This window comes from Prionailurus viverrinus, chromosome A1 (genome assembly GCF_022837055.1).
Source record: "Prionailurus viverrinus isolate Anna chromosome A1, UM_Priviv_1.0, whole genome shotgun sequence".
Taxonomy (NCBI): Eukaryota; Metazoa; Chordata; class Mammalia; order Carnivora; family Felidae; genus Prionailurus; species Prionailurus viverrinus.
Window position 1 is genome coordinate 106,548,728 of NC_062561.1, and position 21,803 is coordinate 106,570,530.

Sequence of the window (21,803 nt, forward strand, 5' to 3'; positions counted from 1 at the left end):
AAGGAAAATTATATGTATCCTACATTAAGGAGGAAAAAGATCCCTCATTGTATAAAAGTCTTTTTTTTTCTTTTAAGAGAACAAAGAACATATATTTTGAAACTCCGTAATTGAAAAAGACAATACAAACTACAAATGTTAACAGGGCACTTGCCCCTATTCACTAAGCTCAACATAAATAAATTATTCCTTTTGTATTTGTGTAGACAATGCTTCCTAAGAAAAATCATGAACTCTACTTTTAGTGAGATTAGCTATTACACATTTAAATATTCCAGAAAATATCTTCTAAAAGCACGTAAATTCATATTTGCAATACAAGAATGGAAATTGCTAAGTTTTTTTTTTAAAAGGAATGAAGTTTTAGAATTTCACCCAAAGGGTAGTAACTAAAAAGATTTTTAAGAAACAAACCCATGTTTTTAAACATTAAAAAAAATTAAAAGAAGGAAAAAAGTTGGGGGCACCTGGGTGGCTCAGTCAGTTGAGCATCTGACTTCGGTTCAGGTCATGATCTCACAATTTGTGGGTTCGAGCCCTGCGTCGGGTTCTGTGCTGACAGCTCAGAGCCTGAAGCCTTCTTCAGATCCTGTGTCTCCCTCTCTCTGCCCCTCCCCCGCTTGCATGCACACAAGCACGTCCTCTCTCTCTCTTTCTCTCTCTGTCTCTCTCAAAAATAAAGGTTAAAAAAAATTTTTAAGAAACAAATTCATGTTTTAAAAAGTATCCTTTAGGTCCATTCATTAACTAATTAATTTTGTAATTTCTTCTGAAAACATGCTACTGTACATGTGAAATATATGTAAGTCTTTATTGGATTCCCATAAATTTAGTAAGGACTAACAAATCTAATGAATGAATAACTGTTGAGAATAATGATGTAATGCCTGGAAGCCTCTGACTTGAAACTGCCCAATTCCTTCGCCAATTAGGAACTGAACTTGAAATCTGCTTAGGATGAAAGAACTGCCAAAGTTGCATGACTTCCAGAAAAATGAACATCATTCCACCAATTATAATTATGTTTGAAAATTTAAATTGAACTATTATCCAAGCTATAGTATTTAAATAAACTTAACATTATATAGGAAATTTGTATCATTCCATTCTCAACAACTTACCTTTTTATGCTAACATTTCACAATTAATTCTTTTTCCCAAAATAAAAGCATATGGGAAAGACATTTAAATTTATCCTAAGTATATCTATACACTCTGTCATTTGTGGAATGTACTTCAGTCCCAAGAAATCTCAATTACTTCAGGAATAATATAAATATGGCAATATATACACACATACCAGTGTATGCTAAATGGCTGCATATATCTTACTTTTCAAACTTCGCTGTAGGATTCGTTTCTCAGTTTCTTCTCAAGATTTAATCCAAATACTATGATACAGTTTTCGTCAGGGTAATGAGTACACATTTTTAAATAGAAGGTTTCTTTGCAGTTTAAAGTCTCTATATATAAATGGTCAAGCACTATTTATCTGTAATACTTCAATGACATAGCTTCAGATACTCTAGCGTTCTGCAACAAACAAAGTGCTCTACAAGTTGGGATGCTATGACAATGCCTGGGGAAACAGAGGATGTATGTCATTATGAGTGATTATGAAATACTGCTTTCAGTTTAAGCTTATTTTTACTCATATAGTTCAGTGTTAGTTATTTATCACATTTTATAAGATTAAACATCTGTGACATGCCACTCGCACCCATTTGCTACCAAGACGCCATTTAATAGTTCATTTAGCGCATCAGCCCTGGAGATTTTCAGCAGTCTATAGGTCATGAGTTTAAGTGCTATTCGTATAATGGCAAACTGGTTTCAAATGGGCTTGTCTGACCGTTCACATGATAAAGCAGACAATGCTGGATGCCTACTGACCAGTCATTCCTCCACCCCTTTTCTCCTGCCCAACAGAACTTCCACTGGCCTCCCAAACGGAGGTCACTCTGATGAAGAAAACTGACATTCTTCAGCTGTTGTTAGTTACATCTCATAATCTTACATCTCAAGTTCTCGACATAGTCAGACGAATAAAAGTATTATTTCCTTAGAAAAATTCTCATTGGATAACAAAAAATTACATGTTGTTACAGCAAAAGAGGCTCCTCCAAAGGGAGGTTCTCACTTCTCTTTTCTTACCTCTTTCACACTGCGGACCAGTGAATCCATAAACACAAGCACAGCGGTTGGGTCCAATGCAGCGTCCACCATTCTGACATCCGTTTTCACAGACGGCTGCACACAAAACACAGCAAGAAGCTCATTAGACAGTAAATCTCCAAGTACAGTTGACCTCTGAAGAGCACAGGTCTGAACTGCACTGGTCCACTCTGATGCAGAGATTTTTCGATAAATACGGTACAGGACTGTAAATGTATTTTCTCTTCCTTGGGATTTCCTTAATAACATTTTCTTTCCTACAGCATACTTTAAGAATATAGCATATAATACATGTAACATACAAAATATGTGTTAATCGAATGTTTATGTGATCAGTAAGGCTTCCCATTAACTATTAGCAGTTAGGTTTCTGGGGATTCAAAAGTTACATACTTAGATTTTCAACTGCAGGGGGGGTTGACATCCCCCACCCAAGATCCATGTTGTTCAAGGGTCATCTGTACAATATTTGGTGGAGATTAAACCTATAATGGATCTCACCTCTCAAACAAGCTACAGCTCACATCACCCATTTAAGTAAATATATATGATGTATATTGAGACAAAAGCCTACACAATCAATTTAAGTCACACTGTTAGGCACAGGTTCGGTAAAAGTTTTTTTGTTTTTTGTTTTTTTTTAATCAGAATCACAAAAATTAGCTGGCTCAAATGTTCATACTATCAGAGTATGACTATATAACCGTCTATTTTAGTTCTATTAGCCCCATAATCGAACATCACAGGTAAGGAGGTGATTAAAATATGGGGAAATGCTGGAAAAAGGGGGCAGACAACAGGTAGCAGAAAGAGAAAGAGAAAAGGGGGAGGTATGTGACATAGAAAAATAAAGAGGATATGGCAACACAGAGAAGGAAAAATCAGAAAAGAAAAAAAGCCCCTCCTAAAAAGACAGGGTGGGGGTAGTCAATAAGAAAAGGGCAAATGTAACATGAAAAGTGAGAGGGGAGTACCATCAATTCAGGAATGAAACACCAAAAGAAATAATGAATCTGGAATCTGTAGACAGCACATAGAGGATATAAAAGCTAAGAAGGGAAAACCTCTCTGTGTCAATATAATAAATATTTTTATTAAAAAATTAACCCACGGTCCAAAATTTTCATGACACACACAGGCAGCCTGCACTCTTTCACTCCTTTCCACTTGGGACCAGGGAAACCAGGATTCAATTCAGCCTCTGTGGGCCCCAGGGAGCCAGAACTGACCCTGAGCCACTCCCCTCCCCCACTGCACCACCCTCAGCAGCCAGGACCACAAAAAGGAAACCATTCTGCAGATTCCCTGAAAAACAAGTATTCCTACTAATTCTCCTGACAGCAGCTGAATCTAAGAATCATGCCTTCTCCAAGAAAAAATACTAAGAGCTTGTCGGTCAACCCACCCACTTTGTTGAATATCAACAATGTCCTCATAGATGAAAAGGATTGCATTCTATGACTCATGCTCAAAAAACAGAACTTAAGACATTAAAGCAAAGTGAGGGGGCAAAGCACATCTATGTGCCCTTCAAATGAAGTACATATCAAAAAAGGGAAGCTCAATAAATAAACTGATATCTAAATATGCAATAACGTTGCTATTTCCTTACCGGAACGTTCAGCTGGTTTACCTATTTTCATCCACACTACTCCAAGTGGCTTCTGTTCTGCTGACAGTACAAAACCAGAACATACTCTGAAACAAAAGATGTCTTCATCTTAAAGCACCACTGTGCTAATAGCTTTAAGATTCTTTGTCTACAGCAGGCTTTGCTCAAAGGCAGGAAGTAGTCTACGTCCATCTGCACAATTAGGCCTGTGTAAGAACTACACCTTTCGGCTTCTTCCCTTGTCCCAAGCGGAGTTCTGCATAGCACTTCCTACTCATTACTGTCTGGAAATACGGGCTAGGCAATCAATTAGGTGAAGAAATACGAAGGATAAAGGAAATAAAGGTCATGAGAAGTATGAGAAAGATGGGGATGGACAGGAATGTGGAAGAAAACAAAAACCTATCCTAGAATGCTCAGTAGTGTGTAACTCCACAGAAACAACTGCCAGCGTTTGAAGATCTCCACTGCCACAAAGATACACTGCAAAGACGTGGCCCTTGCCTAATGTAATGAATTACGGTGTGAGAAAACTGCCTGAAACATCAGCAAGCTGTAAGAAACGAAAATGGAAACCACTTTTCCTGACGTGTTCCCTCATGAGACACATGCTAGGCTTTAAGGTGACTGGGGAGAAAACATTCATGGGAGACACTCAGGATTTATCCCTGTGTTAAGTGAAGGAAGAGCTTCTCTCAGGGTTTTCCAAAAACACACTTCCAAATCCCAGGTAGAAGAAGAAGGCTAGATAATCCTGGACTTTCTCCTGGAAAGAACTCGTCCACTACAGATGAAACCTAGTGTAACCTGTTTAGGCTATACTCATAATGTCTCTTTTCTCATTCTGTGTGTGTGTGTGTGTGTGTGTGTGTGTGTGTGTGTGTGTGTGTGTGTTTTGTTTCAGTTTCTCAGTGGGGAAAACATATTTATTGTTCCTTAGAAAATTCAGGTCACCATACAATATGGTTTGTTATTGTAAATACTTTTTTTTACAAATTTCTCTATTTTAATTTTTAACAGGGCAAAAATATCTGCAGATGTAACCTACTTAAACAAAAAATCTTCAAGATCCTCAATAATTTGTTTTTTCTTAAATGTAAAGGGTTCCCATGAACAAAGAGGATGAGACCCACTCGTACAGCTACTGGCTGACATTTCCAGTTTTCGCGTCAGAGTTAGCTCCTTCCACAACAGAGACCAGTTTGCTTGCTTGTATCCCCTTTATCTAATGTAGAAGTTGATGTACCTCAGTTACAAAAAAAAAAAATCCTGCAATACATGAAAGTTTTGCAGTCTTTTTTCCACTATTTTGGAAGGCAGAATGCCACAGTGAACAGATGAGCACACCCTAATCAAATTATCTTTCCGATTCTGCTGAAAAAGTGAGTTAATTGTCCCTAGCTTAGAGGGCCCCGCAGATTAAATAAAACAGTGTATAAAACCAAGTGCACAGTAGCTGCACATTGAAGGTGTTCTACAAACTTTAATTCTCCTTCTCTTTTATTCTACAGGGTATTTTATGAAAAATAAGACATGCTCTACAGAATCCAAAGTTTACACTGAGGAACAACAGCAACAGAAGAGAAGCAGGCAGTGCATGTAAAAGTGGAACAAAAATTTTCCTTAAGAATGAGTTATGATAAAAATTATTTCATTTTTCAAACTTTTATTTATTTAAGTCATCTCCACACCCAACATGGGGCTCAAACTCATGACCCCGAGACCAAGAGTTGCATGACCTTCTAACTGAGCCAGCCAGGTGCCCTGAAAGTTATTTTATAAAGTAGTTTTTCTTGTGACAAAATATAATGGAAATGCAAATTTACACTTCAACTGGAGTTGGAAAGAAACATGAATATGCCTAAATTTCCGCCATGGAAAGAATGCTGACCACCCAGGAAGAAAAACAATGCTTATACCTGCTGTGGGATATATAGCAAAAGGCAGTGGAGAAAAATACATGCTACATACTATCCACAGCAACTTCCTAGGGATCTTTATCACAGCCTATAATTAACCTATTATCTATATAAAAATTCAGTCTTGTGCTCCCAAGTTCATATTTCCCTAAGCTCTCTCCTAAGATCTTAGCTCAAACATCTTTCCAATTGGAGGTGGAAGGGACTCCTTGAACTATCACAAATGCAAAACAAAATCCTTGCTATTCCATATTTGCAGCCCCACCTAACCCACTCCCTGGCTATTTCCCATTTCAGAAAATGACACTACCATTCACATTCTGGAGCTCCACCCAAACCTCCAGTTGTCATCAGAGGTCTTTGCTTTTTGTTTTTCTCCACCACCATCAACCACCGCACCGCCACCCCCCCCCCCCCACCGCCCACCGCATGCCTAGCCTGTCAGCACACACTTCCTTCCACAGATTCTACTTCCAAATACAAGCTCAAGGCAAGCACTTATCACATCCTCAATTACACCAGCACCGAGCATGGGCACCACTACCCTGGCTGCTAACTGGCCTTTCATTTTCTCTCTCACTCTTTCTACAACCCAGTTCCAACACAATAGCCACAATGATGCTTCTAAGTTAATCAGATCATATCATTCCACTGCTCAAACTGCCTCAATGACTCCAAATTTCTTTTCTTGGGGTATAAGGCCCTCTACCACCATCTCAGAACTCACCTCCTACCCTTACCTCCTCTCCTCTCTTTAGCCACATGGTTTTTCTTTCATGGTCTCCAAAATACGCAAAGTCTGTTTGCACCAAACGTCCTGTGAAACTGCTTCTCCTTCTGCCTGGAACCCTTTTCCCACTGACCTAAAATGGGACCTTTTGCTCACGGATCTACTCCCAACACCTTGCACAGCATGGAGCTCCCAGGAGTGACTCAATAAACACTGCTGAATGAAATGAATGAGTGCTTTCTAAGGAGGACTGTCCACATTTCTGGGAAGGCAGCTAAGCAGTTTACATGTTTTTATAATCTTCATTTTAGCAAACATATTTCCAGGACTTTTCTGGATTCACAGGCTGAGAGTTTTTACACCTGCTTCCTTACTCTCAGTACTGTAATTCTCTCTCTGTCTGTCTGTCAGACAACTTAGGAAGTGGCTTCCTTATACCATGTTTTGAGCTGATGTCACACCTTGCCACCTTCTTACTTGCTGTGAATGAATTTTTCTGGTTCCATGATTTGCCTGCATCATGTGTCCTATGAACCCTAAGTACTGTGCAAGGATAGTTTTGCCTCAAGAGATATTCAGAGAACAAATTTTCATATATGCTGTTCTTTTTTTTTTTAATTTTTTAATGTTTTTATTTCTTTTAATTTTTTTTAGTATTTATTTCTTGAGAAAGAGACAGAGTGTGAGTGGGGGAGGGGCAGAGAGAGAGGGAGACACAGAACCCAAAGCAGTCTCCAGGCTCCGAGCTGTCAGCACAGAGTCCAATGCGGGGCTTGAACTCACGAACTGTGAGATCATGACCTGAGCCAGTCGGACACTTAACCGACTGAGCCACCGAGGCGCCCCTCATATATGCTGCTCTTCTGACCCAGTGCTTTTCCCTTTCCCCTAAATGAAAAATGTGGGGACATTGGTAGGATTTGGCACAGAGACAGACGAACATAAAAGTGCCTCCTGTAGGGAGAGAAACTACTTTCCATCCCTTTACTTTCCATTTCTGTGAAGAACAGGGAAGGGACACACTAACACACTCTTTCTGCAGAACCTTCAGGAAAATACACACACACACATATACCCAGACAGATGTATCAGCTGAATTGAGGCTGAAAGCAGCTAGTTTCATAATAGATCTGAGTAAATACTCTGAAAGAACAGTAGAGGCAGGCTCTTCCCCCCTATAATTGTAAAGCAATCATCATTCTCCCCTATAGACCAAAAGGCTGAGTTTAAAGGATAATTGTGTCTCTTCCCTTACAACTCAACTCTATAAAACAGGAATACAATCAGATCTCCTAACATTTCTGTATAGGTACAAAAAAGGTATAAATCAGCCTCCTTATAATATTATGTTCATAAAAGGTTTCTTTTAGTGGTTATAAACTGGGGTCCATTGTATAAAATTTAGAAACTACCTAAATGTATGAAGAAAATATAGAAAAAAAAATCATCCATGAAAAAAGAAACTTTGCTACGATTTCTGTTCCACTGTTGTCCAGCTATTTCCTGCTCCTGCCTGGCCAAACCTGGCCCAAAAAAGTTGTTAAACTGGCATCTCTTATTCCCGCAAGGAAAGTGGCCTCAGTGCAGTGTATTCTCTCAAATTCCTTAATGCTCCACTTCCCAAACTTGTCAATCTCAGATTATCTTAACATCTGTAGCCATACCTGAAAGCCACCTACAAAAGGGATCTGTAAACTACAGCCCACAGGTCAGATCTGGCCCACAACCTGTTTTTGTACTGCCCATGAGTCAAGAAAGGTTTTAACATTTTTCTATGGTTGAAGAATCAAAAGAACAGTAATATTTTTGTGACACATGGAAATGGTATAAAATTCAAATTTCTGTGTCCAAAAATAAAGCTTTGCTGAAACACAGCCAAATTCTTTCATTTACATATGGTTTATGGTCATGCTTGCACCGTAATAGAAGAGCTAAGTAGTTGTGAGAAAGACCACAAAGTTTAAAATATTATCTGGCCTTTACCGAAAATGATGGCCGACTCCTGACCTGAACAAAGTATTTTTCTTCAAGTTGATTCACCTACTTATATTAAATTATTTTAAAGAAAACTTCATGGCATTTGTAAATAGAAAGCTGTATTACCCTAAATGGGAGGCAGACCTAAAAATAACCACAATCACAAGAAGATACCACTTCACTCACACCCAGTAGGATAGCTATCTCACTCACACACACACGCAAACAAAAAGCCAAAGTGTTGGTGAGAAGGTGGAGAAATTAGAATCCTTGTACGCTGCTGGTGGGAATGTAAAACAGTGCAGCCACTAACAAAAACAGTAAGGCAGCTCTTCCAATCAAAAAGAGAATCAGCATATGAGCCACAAATTCTACTTCTAGGTACGCACTCAAAAGAACGGAGAGCAGGGACTCAAGGGGATGTTTGTGCACCTATAGCCACAACGGCCAAAAGACAGCAGAACCTCAAGTGTCCATTCATGGACGAATAGACAAAAACAAAAGATGGTCGATACATACAGTGGAATGTTCACCAGCCTTAAAGATGAAGGAAATTCTAACCCATGTTCTAACATGGAGGAAACGTGAACACGTTATGCTAAGCAAAATAAGCTTGTTACAAAAGGACAAGTACCGTGTGATTCCACTTACTTGAGGTATTGAGAGTCAGTCAAATGTACATACATAGAAAGCACAATGGTGGTTGCCAGGAGACAGGGTGAGGGAGAAATGGGGGGGGTCAGTGTTTAATGAGTACAGTTTTACTCGTGTACCTCAAAAACAAAGTTCTGAAGATGGATGGTGGTGATGATTACAAAACAGTTGTGAATGTACTCAATCCTACTCAACTGTACACTTAAAAATGGTTAAAACAGGGGCGCCTGCGTGGCTCAGTTGGTTAAGTGTCTTCATTTTGGCTCAGGTTATGATCTCAAGGTTCACGAGATCGAGCCCTATGTCGGGCTCTGTACTTGGGACAGCAGGGAGCCTGCTTGGAATTCTTTCTCTCTGCAACCCCACTTCCCCTCAAAAACAAATAAATAAACTTTTGAAAAAATGGATAAAATAGTAAATTTTATGCTTCATACATAGTGAAAACAACTTTTTAAATCTTTTAAAGCTCTAACAAAAGTAAAATAAGATTAGCTTAAGCAAGGTAGATACTCTTGCACTTCTACCATTTCGTTTTTCTATATTGAAAGGATTGATGACAGGGGAGCATGAGTGGCTCAGTCAGTTAAGTGCCCAACTCTTGATATGGGCTCAGGTCATGATCCCAGGGTTCTGAGATCGAGCCTTGTGCTTAAGATTCTCTCTCTCTCCCTTTGCCCCTCTCCCTCCTTGTGCATGCACTCTCTCTTAGATAGATAGATAGATAGATAGATAGATAGATAGATAGATAGACAGATAGATAGTAAAACGCTGATGAAAAATTCTTAGGGAGGTCTCAAAGATCAGCACCAAACCGAGACTCTGCATCTGATGAAATCCACATGAAAAGGGGCCTTGTTACTATTTATGATTCAATGATGTTTGACGTTTTGTTCTTTTACTCATCCATACTTTAAAATATGGGGATTCTAGTAAGAGTCCCACCATTTGGGAAACACAAACTTCAAGTGATATGTTATTATCCAAGAGCTACAATACCTACATCTTTGTTAAAAGGTTATCTAATTAGTGCAGAATATTCTCCAGACAGTGAAGAGAAGATCTTTACTGGATTAAAGCTCCCTCTTTCACAATGACATCGCATTTTTAAAAAATCATTTCATAGCCCTGCACTACCGTATTGTATCATTAAACATATACGAGCAAAAACAGTTTGTAAGATTGGCTCTCCTAGGGTTCATTTTGGGGTATCCTAAAGAGAGAGAGAGAGAAATCGCAACAATCTTTACCATTTCTTTAGTTTGGTATTCATCTTTTAAGGAGCTAGATTTTTAAAAAAGCAAGTGAGTACTAACTTGTGATATATGTCAAATCTGATAAAGTAGGGGTGGTACTCAACATCAGTACTCTAAAACACAAACACTTTAAAGAGAAACAAATCTCATATGATACAAATTGGAAATTTAAGTGTAAGGGATGGCTTACTACATAAAATTATTTTTTTATTTAAAATTTTTTTTTTCAACGTTTATTTATTTTTGGGACAGAGAGAGACAGAGCATGAACGGGGGAGGGGCAGAGAGAGAGGGAGACACAGAATCGGAAACAGGCTCCAGGCTCTGAGCCATCAGCCCAGAGCCCGACGCGGGGCTCGAACTCACGGACTGCGAGATCGTGACCTGGCTGAAGTCGGACGCTTAACCGACTGCGCCACCCAGGCGCCCCAAAATTATTTTTTTAATGATCATAGACTTCACACCCCCTTAAATTATGGCTTAGTATGAAATACCCACTGAATCAAATGACTGCTAATAAACGAAGTCTATGCCAATGTTCCTTACGTTGTCCACAGTAAGTTCCAATATATCCCTTCTGGCACTGGCAATGGTCATCAGCACAGGTCCCTCCATTCAGGCATCTAACGTTGCACTGCTGAACTGCAAGGAACAGCAAAAAAGTATAAAACTATCAATCACTATAATTACAGTATCTGTGAGTTATAAAAGTATACTAAATCCCAATTCAATGGCAAATATATTCTACAGAAGCAGTATGACACAAATACATCTTTATTTGTGTAAGTACACACACGAGCATATGTATTACATTACTCACCATGCCTTTAAAACATATTACACTTTCACTGTCAATCAATATATGATGACTAGTTGTGTAGTTTCCAGAATGTGGGAAGCACTTGTGTATCCATTTGGAATGCAGAGGCTGAGTGCCTGCCCTATGTGCTCAGCGCCCCACTGTAATGAAAGACTTACTATCCACTCTCATGAAGCTACCATTCCCATAGACGGACAAAACACAAGTCAACAAATGCCACAAAGCCATCATAGGTTGTGACAAGTTCTTCAAAGGAAATTGTGTCATGAAAGGGAATAGCCTGGAGTCAAAAAGGAACCTAGACAGAAGCGAGACAAGAACCATTCTGATGCAACACTTAAACTGAGTTCTAAAGAATGAGAATGAGCCAGGCATGAGAAGTACCAGCGAGGAACCTCACAGGGAGAGGAATCAGAAAACTGAAATACTCTCAGATGGTAAAGTTCTTCTGTTTGAAGAACTGAAAGGGTTACATGATTATAAAGAGTCAGGCTGAGAAGAGAAGATCCTGGAGAGGCATCCAGAGGCCAGCCAGATAATGCAAGGCCTCCTTCGCCATTGAAGGTTTTGCATTATATCCCAAATGCAACAGAAGTCATTGAAAGGATTTAAATCAGACAGTAAAGTGATGCAATCTGTATTTTTAAAGGATTCCTCAAGCTGCTCTGCACAGAAGAGATTTGAAGAGAGCAAGAGCAGAAGCCAGAGAAGCCCTCGGAAGGTTACTGCAGTAGTCCCTCTGAGAGATGTGGGGCGCTAAACCATAGGCTCTCAGTGGTGATGCAAAGGAGAAGATGTATTTGAGATGTTTCCCAAGAGAACTCACAGGTCTTGTTGAAAGAGCTGATATGACATGAGAGAAAGAGGGAGAAAGCGAAGAGAAACAGTTGCTCAAGCACTGGGTGGATGGCAGCGCCATTTGCTGAGGCAAGAGAAACCGGAAGTAGACTGTGGGCAACAATGAATCAAATTTCATGCTACCACCTTTCAGAAGTTTACTAAGCATCACGGAGATGTGGAATAGGAAACGGAACAGGCGAATATGAGGCTCAATGGAAGGATATATTCTGGAGATCATCACTATGAGTTAGCAACATATTGGTAGTGGTTGAAGGCATATATGCAAATGAGTTCACCCAGGGAGACCAGACTGTTGACAATGCTGAACTCTGAAAGGAAGTCTAATGAAGAGGACACGGATAGGAGACTAAAATAATAATAATAATAATAATAATAAAGGAACACTGTGGCCATTGATATTGCACTAGTGAAGGGAAAAGAGCATTTCATAAAGAGAGTCAGTAATGAAATGCCTTAGGAAGTGGAGCAGGGTAGGGACTGGAAAAGAGAGAATATTTCCTGATGAAAATAGAGTTATTACTCAAGGCCACAGAAATTCATGGATGCCCTCTGGAATTATATACCATAAAATGAGGGTAGGCCTGTGAATGTTTTGTTGCCCAGGCAGAGAATTAAAAAGTTGAATTGTAAAATTTCTCCAGGATTGGGTTTGTTTGTTTGTTTTTTGCGGGAAAACTAAGACAAGACAACGAAGATATGGGCAAGAATATCTTCCAGGCGTTCAGATAAGGGAGGTTCCGGAAAGCAATGGAGGAAATCTGCTAATCAGGGTGGTCAGAGAAAGCCTGGATGAACTGTGAACGAGAGCTTTAAAAAGCTGAGAAAATGACAGATTATTTTCAAAGAAAATGAAACTAAAGTTCTACTCAGAAGTTTCATCAGAAGACAATGACATCTGTCATAGAAATCTTGAATCTTCAATATCTGAGTCAGACAGATTCTCTTGCATGTCTTCTTAGGGAAAACGTGGAGAGAGAAATGTTAAGAATGAAACGTCACTCTGGCTCGAGGCAAGTTTAAAATTTTATTCAATTACTGAGCAATTAAATAAAGAGTATCTGCTTCTACTCTGTTAGAATATTACCTTAAACACCGGCCTAAAAGATTACGCTTGAAGACCCGACAATTCTTAGCTAGGTCATGAATAACACAATGTTAGTCTATTGTTGTGATCTTTCAGGGTTGCTGGGAGTTCGTATGTGTAAAGCAGAGCAAGTTAATAAACGTAAAGCATCACGTCAGTACACAGTATTTTGTCAGTTACCTTTCCCGATTAGTTAACCTACAAAACAGGACCTGAACCACAGGATTACACAATAGGCAATAAACAGAGCATAGGGTTTGCAAATGCCTACAGGTTTAGGCATCAGAACACGTGGATTCAAATCTATGTTACCCTGGGCAAGTTACTTAACTCAAACGCACCCATCTTCTTTCTCTGTAAAATGGGGTCATAATATTACCTCATAGTTCTTTTTATGTGAGGATTAAATAACATGGGATCGTCAAAAACATAAAACAGTACCAGGCACATAGTAAAAACCCAGTAAGTTACAGTTCTTATTCATTTTTTAAAAAAAAAATTTAAATGTTTATTTACTTTTGAGAGAGAGAAAGAAAGTGAGTGGGGGAGGGGCAGAGAAAGGGAAAAACAGAATCAGAAGCAGGCTCCAGGCTCCGAGCTGTCAGCACAGAGCCTGACGCGGGGACTCGAACCCACGAGTTCTGAGATCACGACCTGAGCTGAAGTCAGACACTTAACTGAGTGAGGCACCCAGGCTCCCCAACAATTCCTAATTATAAAGAACTTCTCCACTGAATCCAGGTACTTTTACAACATAGATGCGTAGCTTCTGGACCAGAATTAAAGCATTTTGCTTAATAAACATCATGACCCTACTCCTTCTTCGTTTATGGTGACAATAATTAAGCCACCGAAGATTTTTCACGCCAAAGACAAATACAGATATAGTTAGTAAGGAAAATAATCAGAGACTTATACCCTTGTTGCAAAAGACATTTTGCGTTTACTCAGAAGTTTCAGAATAATGCACTAAGTAAGGTCACATCTAAGAAACATACTTGATTTTGATCCACAGGTTGGTGATATTTGGCCGCTGGAACAGGTACACATGTTAGGACGGGAACAAAATCCATCTCCACAACTATTTCTACAAATTGCTGTGGAAAGCACAATAGGGAAGGAGAGGTACAATTAGGTAATAATCCACAGTTTACAAAACCAGAAAGCTACAGTTAACAACACTAAACCTGAAAAGCTAAGATAAAAACAACAACAACCATGGGATACATAATGACTAATTTCAGATATGTAACAAAACTACCCATTGTAGACATGAGACTTAGTCTCATAAGTATCCTTACAATAATGTGCAAACAAATGGCACTATTTCAAGTTCCATAGCCCTTTAATTCTCCCATCAATATGGGTCATGTTTCCCATTCAAGGCAGAGTGTTTATATACAGAATTTACCACAAGACAACAGTCTTGGTCCTAGAATCTGGGAGGACTGAGGAAACCCAGAGGTCCCACATACCTCAGGAAACACAGCCCACTCTGGAAAAGATCTTCACAAGACATAGGAAATACAAAATGGGTGGAGCCAGAGACTCTGAGCCCTAACCACTTGGCCAAGCCCCAGGGGTTCTGTGCACATTCCTTCCCAGCTGGTATCTGACCTGCCCCATCATCAATCTTTGTTCTCCTTAATAATTCCCTCTCTCCTTCCTCCAGCCTTTCTTCCCTCATGCTACCACCACAACGTGGCCTATCCCTGCTGCTCAGAAAAGCTGCTGCGACATTTTGATGGAGGGAGAGTTAAAGCCTCCTGCGGTTGTGACCTCCAAGGTATGAGGGTCATCACAGCAAAGAATGTTAGGCTCACTGACACAGCACATACCGTGGATCCTCAAAATCGTCAGCAGAGTGCTTTCAAATGGGAAGGCTCTCCCATGTTTAGTCAGTTCATTTATCTCCATATCTACAACTGAATTCTTTCTTTGTGCACAAAGTCTATGTACTTTAATGCTCCATGAGTAGATGCATGAAGACAAGAAGAGGAGAGTCTGGAATGTCTTCAAACTAGCTATAAACATTTATGCAGATGTGCGTATGTGTCTTTTGCTAGACAGGGGTCTCACAATTTTCAAAAAGATCTAAGACCCGCAATAATGTAAGTGGCATGTTCCACAGAAGCAAGCTAACTCAGTAATTGTTTTCCTTCTCCAAATTGCCTCTTGACATCCACATAATATGACCAGCATCTCCATTAGTAGTCCTTATAAGTGAAAATGTCATAGATCACAGTGTGAAGACTGTTAGGCAAGAACATGGTTCCTGTCATAGAGTGGACCGTTAATTTCTAAAATGTGCTACAGTTTCTGATCACCAATAATTTTCCAGTGACACATATTCACTAAAATAATATTTTATGTCAAAGCCCCCTACCCCCAGCAAGCTGACATTGAGTTTAGGCTTTAGGTGATCTACAAAGTGTGAATACCCAGGTCCTAAACCCAAGGAAGGTCTCATGGAGGAAGACCGGTCATCCTCAGACAGCAGATCTCTGTTATGACCACAGGTGTGTGCTCTATAGCTGTGAGCCAGTGAGAAGGGAAAGCATATAGGCCCTTTCTCCTCGTGCTCATCTCAAATTAAAATTTCCCTCACCAAACTGTCTATCCCTCTCAGTCATGAAAACCATGAGACCCAGAAACACCAAAAGGAGAGGGCAAGAGGACATAGTTGTTAGGATTTTACAGATGCTGGGAGAAGGTACGCAGCACAGTGAAGAATACACAGTACGCCAGAGGTCTGATGTGGAGCTCTTGTGCTACTGTGGACCCACTGTAAACTTAGAAAAAAACACACAGCTTCTCTGAGTTTTAGTTTTCTTCTTGGTAAAAGAAAACAGAGCTTATACTGGAGGGATCTGATGTCTTTTCAGGTTCAAATGCTATGATTTCAGGCCAACTCCCTCCCATTCTACTGATCAAAATGCCCTTCATAGCAAAATTTCACAATAAGTAAACCAACAAACTTTCCCATTGCTTCAAGTTCTAACAAGATTAAAATAAAACCAAACCAATGAAAAGTGAGAGAGTCAATTCCATTCCTTCAGAAACAATATTAGGAAGTTCAGAAGTACTTCAGTGATCTTTGCAGGTCACAACTAAGAACCCTGACAACAAGCACAGAGACTGAAATCAAAATGCATCAGGTTTGCAGCAGTTTGAGAAATACATTTTTCTTTAATTATCTTTGCCTCTTCATGAAGCCTGGTGAAGGCCAAACAGATTAAAATTCTAGACGGTAATCATTTTAATGTTTTCCGTAAAGAAAGAATTCTGTTGTATAAATGTATGAAAAAAATAATCTTTGGTGCATGCATTCTATTGGTATTTTACTTATCTCTTCTTCTAAGTTGCCTCAGAGCTTGCCTTTTGCTAAATGAGAGAAATTCAATAAATACAGTAAATAATTTATCATCACCAGGAAATTCTAGAATGAAAATTCCCGATTTTGACTTTATGATGGTTTCAGTTTGGTTATTATCTTCACACACTATCATTTTAAAAGCCAAAAATAATTGAACTACTAAATTTAATGTAAAGTATTAAAATTCAAAATTTAAGTGAGATCTCTCCAACAGAATATAAAGGCATTACATTCTTCCTCTACTTTGTGCACTATTTCAATTTTTTTTTAACGTTTATTTATTTTTGAGACAGATAGAGACAGAGCATGAACAGGGGAGGGTCAGAGAGAGGGAGACACAGAATCTGAAACAGGCTCCAGGCTCTGAGCTGTCAGCACAGAGCCCGACGCGAGGCTTGAACTCACGGACCGCGAGATCATGACCTGAGCCCAAGTCGGCCACTTAACCGACTGAGCCACCCACGCGCCCCTGTGCACTATTTCATAGTCTTGGGTGTTTGAGTTATTTTTTTAATGCGCTGATATTTTTGTAGAGAACTCTTGGTATATGTGCTATACACATTTTTGGAGATTTAAGGATAACTTCAAAGTTTATGCTTTCTAGAGATTTATGATACATGTAACTTCCATTGTATTTCATAAACACCCAAATATTTCAAGTAGTAGAAATGCAGGCTACAATGCCACTGTTGTTCTGAGATTTCCAAAGTGGTTTTTCTAAACAAGTAAAAAGCACAACATTACTGAAAAACTAAAAGGATTTAAAGCCAACATTCAGAGGGCTACATATATATATATATATATATATATATATATATATATACATACATGTACATATATATATATATGCACAATATATCCATGTACATATATATTTCTACCACAAATATTCTGGAAGGCTCTGTTCTCTGGAATTCCCATTCCACACCAATCCAATAAAATCTGACTTTACAGATTTTCAACACATACCATAAACCGATCCCTTCTTCTCGGCTGCTCTCCAACTCAATAATGGCAGTCACATTCATTACATTTAGTGAGTCAGACTTTCCGCAATGCCTAAGTCATCCCAGCTAGTATGGCAGGTGTGTGGTGAGTGACATTAGCTGCCTTAGGATTCTAGGAACCATGTTAAGTTTAAAGCAGGCATGATTATGCCCTACTGGCCTGAAAGAGTAAATACACCCTCCATAAATGCCTCACATAGATGATTTCTGCATTGGAGAAAAAAGAATGCAGTACCCTTTCTTCCTTTTGAATAAAGTAAAGGCTTATAATCAGAGGGTTTATGTAAAATATTTATGAATCACTTTAAAGAACAGTCATTATTTCCCATTTTTGCCTCCCAACTGGAGATTGTGGGATTTTTAGAGTAGAAAAAGTTTTAAGAAACAAGTCTTCACAACACTTGAGATTTCATTCCTCTTTAAAAAACTGAAACAACATTACATTAAGGGTCTATCTCAAACCCACAAAACCAATAAATATAGAGTCAGAGATGCCACTACATCCTTATTATCCCTTGGCTAGTGAGGTTTGCCCGTTTTCTCTGTTCACAGTTGCATAATTATCTTTTCCCTGGAGAACATGAAGGTCAATCTAAAGTCAAGATTGACTCTAAATGAATGCGCTGTCTATGATACCTGGCTCTCCTCCGGACAAGACAAATGTGACTCTGCTAGATAAATACACAGAGGAAGGCCAGTCACACTTCAACTCACAAATTCACAGGAATGTGAAATAAGACATCCTATGGCCCATCACGGTGAGGTTGATAACTAATGACTTCTCCAATTAGAATTTAGGAAAGCTACATATACTCTTTGAAAACTAAATAAAATAATAAAAATGTTAAGGCCAGAGATGCAGAACTTTTGAAGTTCTACGCCTCACACTTTGAAAAACCTACTGTACTCTAGGAGACAGATATGGAGCCTGAAAATCCTAAATTTAAATATCTTCAGGAAAAAAAAAAAACAACCTCAAACCATTTGGGAAGAGTTCTTTTAAAAATTTTGTTGACCTGGGTCAACTCTAAATCCCTGAGAGAGTTCCTTTCATATCTATGTTATGTGGCTGTTGAGATGAAACCAGAGATAATAAAGTGGTTTTGTACAAAGGCCTAAGCAAGCTTGATCTTCAAAAGTCCTAAACCTCATGCAGTCAAAAGCCAGATAATTTACATAATCACATTGTGGTCTTATCTGGACTCTTTTAGGAAAAAGTGGTTTTGAGTTATCTAGGGAATTGCTGTACTCCCCCTTCAGTTTGTATTAATAGACACAGAAAGATAAAACTTCCAAGTATCTCTGAAACCTTTATCATTATTGCCCTTCAACAGAGCCTAGAAGTGGAGCCTAAACTGATGTAAACCGGCTGCTTCTTCCTCAACACTCGAATGGCGCCGCGTCCTAATTACCACTGCTTTGTGGCCACTGGATTCTAAAAGCAACTGTGTGCCCCCAACGACTCAATGCAAGAGCTGGGCCCTGACAGGGGGCCGACCGCGCTGCCCAGGCGGCAATCCCCATCAGGCACTCACGGACAATGCACTGGTTTCCTCCAGGAAGCGTCTTCCATCCAGGGCAACAGTAGGAGTGGAACCTGGATCCGCACACGTTGGGCCTGCGATGGACAAGCGAGGTCACACACATGGAGGGAAGGGTACGGTAACACATTAGCGGTTTTCCCAAGCAAAACCCTGAGTGAGAGGATTTCGGGACAACAAACAAACCAAAACTACACTTCACATTCTTGGGGCTTGGGACGCAGACAGGGAAGTACATGGGCTGGAACAGGGGAGGGTCGGAAACGTCTAAACCTTGCTTTTCGTCTGCCCTCCCGTATTGCCTTCCTAAAGGGTGAAAAAGAAACTTAGAAACATGTCATTTGCTACTACTCTAGCCTCTGGATGCAGAGAACAAAGGGATCCCTCTGTTTTCAAAAATCCTTGCCCTCATCCCCAAATCCGTCCCTCCTCCATCCACTGTTACTGCGGCCCCGACGTGTCCAGGAAGGCGCGTCGGAAGCTGAAGCGCTGGAGTTTGATGATTAGACTGAACCCTAAGCCCCGCACTGGTCCTCAAACAAAAGGCTCGGGAGCGGCGCCCCCGACGGTGGGGTGCTGGCAGGCTCCACCAGCCCCGACGCCCAGTGGACTCAAGCCCGCCTCCAGCCCCACATTTGGAACCTGTTCCCGCACCGCGGTCACTGCGCGCGCTCTACCATCCGCACCCGGGGGCCTCCGACCCAACCCCCTAGGGAGGGCTTTTTGCCCACTGAGCTGCGGAGGAAAAGGGGGAGGCGCTCCTGGGAGTCCTCGGGATTCTGGTGGAGGGGGCCGCGGCTTGAGCCGCCAGAACTAGGCTGAGGGAGGGGTGGGATGGAAAGCTGCCAAGGCAAGGGTCCCCCCACCAGTGCCTCCTGCCCACCTACCCTCGGAGCACGTCCTGCTGTCCTCGTCTGCGGACGCGGCTGGCCGCCGCGGCGCCCTCCTCGCGGTACTCAGGCACCGCGAACCCGCCTTCGGAGCCCGCCGCCGCGGGCCGGACCTGTTGCGGGGGCGGCTGGGGCCGGGGCGGCTTGGGCGGCGGAGGCTGGGGCTGGCCAGCCGTGCCCTGCGCCCAGAGCGCCACGCAGCCCAGCCACACGAAATAGGGCTGCAGACACAGCCGCCGCCGTCTCCCCATCGCGGGCGCCGAGAGCGCGCGGACCGTGGTCCGCGGACAGGGAGTGCTGGGAGACAAAAATCTGTGCGGCCTGAAAAAAGTCAGGGTCTACAAAGCCCTCCGTCGGCTCCCGAGACTCCCCGGGGCTCGGGCTCCCTGCTCTAGCGGGAGCCCCGGAGCGAGCGCCGGCCCCCTGGTTGACGCCGGGGCGCGGGCTCTAGCGCAGCGGGCGGCGAGGCGCGGCGACGGTACAGCCGGCAGCCCTGCGCGGTCCACGTTGCATCCCCCGGGCCACGGCCCCGAGCGACTCCAGGACCGCCAGCGGGTGGGGGCGGGAAATTACAAAAGTAACCCGAGCAGCCTCGGCGTAAAGTTACAAAGAAAGCGGACCTCAAAAGAAAAAAAAAGGCCTGCACGCAGCGCCGCGGCGGATTCCCGTGCGCTCCGGGAACAGATCTTGCAAAGCTGCAAAAGTCACCAGAAAGAAGCCGGCAAGCAAACAAAAGTCGCCCCCCACGGAAGAGGGTCTCCTCCCGGCTCGCCTGGAGTCCCGCGGGGCAGCGACGCGCCGGCGGCGGCTGAGGAGCCGAGCTGAGGTGTGCGGGGCCAGGGCGAGCCGCCGGTGAAAGAGAGGGCAGGAGGCTGGAGGCCGGGGAAGATGCGGCGGGCGAGGGTGCGGCGCGGGGGTTTTGAGGCCCGGCGGGGCGTGGGGCGGGCCGGCGGGCGGCGGCTGTCAGTGGGGGCTGGAGCGCAACCGTCCACACGTGGAGCGCAGCCCCGACCCAGGGGCCGACGCACAGTGGGCGGAGACAGAGTTAAGGGGCGAACGGGTGGGGAGGAACAAGGGGAGCTAGGGGCTGGGGGAGGGGAAGAGGAAGGAAGGGGGTAGGATGAAGGGAGGGGAGAGGACTGAGATTGGGGAGAAGGGGGGGGCAAGCCGGAGAGGAAGGCCGGGGCTGGAAGAGGGGCTTGGAAGGAGGGATTGGCGAGCCCGGGTGCGAGAGGAAATGAGCGGGGGATGGGGGCGAGGTTAGAGCGAGGAGAGAAGTGGGAAAGGGGAGGGGGGGCCGGGGGCCTGGGGGCCGGCTGGAGGGGGCGAGGCGCTAGTCGGCTTTGCTTCCCGTCCCCCTCAATTGGCCGCTAGCTCTGTTTTGACTGTACAAAGCGAGCAGACGACGGGGGAGGGGGCGGTTAGGGACCGGATTTGGGAAAGGAGGCAGCAGCCCCTTCCCCTCCCCCTCCGCCCTTGCGGGGCGGCGGACCAGGGACGAGGGTCTCTAAAGGCGTTTGGCTGGGCTAGACCCGCAGCTGAACTTCCCCGTGTCGGGCAGAGGCTACAGGGTTGAGGAGGAGAACGGGTACTCCCAGACCCATACCCAGGGTGGGGGGATTCGAAGCCAAGCAGGAATAGAGACTTGCACGGAACTTGGCTGCAACCTCAATCAGAGGAGGCCGGGCCCTCCCCATCGCCCTCCTACCCCCACCTCCCCACCAGGAGCGGCGTCAGTCTGTGGGACCCGCAAAGGGGCTGGGCGTTTCCAGATTGAAATGTGCCCTCCACCTCCAAGAGGGAGCTCACGTGGCCGCGGGGGGCCTCGGCTGCGTGCCGGCGCCGCGGTCCTGGGGAGTCCGCGCAGGGGGTGTGCTCGGGAGTGACCCCTGGCAGAGCTTTGC

At 42.7% G+C, this 21,803-nt stretch overlaps 1 protein-coding gene across 2 annotated transcripts in view; it reads right to left on the reverse strand.

Annotated features, from left to right (window-relative positions):
• The window catches only part of FBN2 (fibrillin 2), a 257,700-nt gene extending 236,930 nt beyond the window's left edge, over window positions 1-20,770 (reverse strand). Inside the window, exons 1-5 of one of the 2 annotated variants that reach the window (XM_047859972.1) lie at window positions 19,897-20,770; window positions 19,004-19,086; window positions 14,084-14,182; window positions 10,867-10,962; window positions 2,155-2,250 (exon numbers count right to left, since the gene is read on the reverse strand). In XM_047859972.1, the coding sequence (XP_047715928.1) occupies window positions 2,155-2,250; window positions 10,867-10,962; window positions 14,084-14,182; window positions 19,004-19,086; window positions 19,897-20,150 (628 nt within the window). In that variant the 5' untranslated portion in view covers window positions 20,151-20,770. Of the gene's footprint in view, window positions 1-2,154; window positions 2,251-10,866; window positions 10,963-14,083; window positions 14,183-19,003; window positions 19,087-19,896 lie in introns of those variants that run through there. The other variant, XM_047859981.1, reaches the window with a different exon arrangement.
• Between the last annotated feature and the right edge of the window lie 1,033 nt (window positions 20,771-21,803).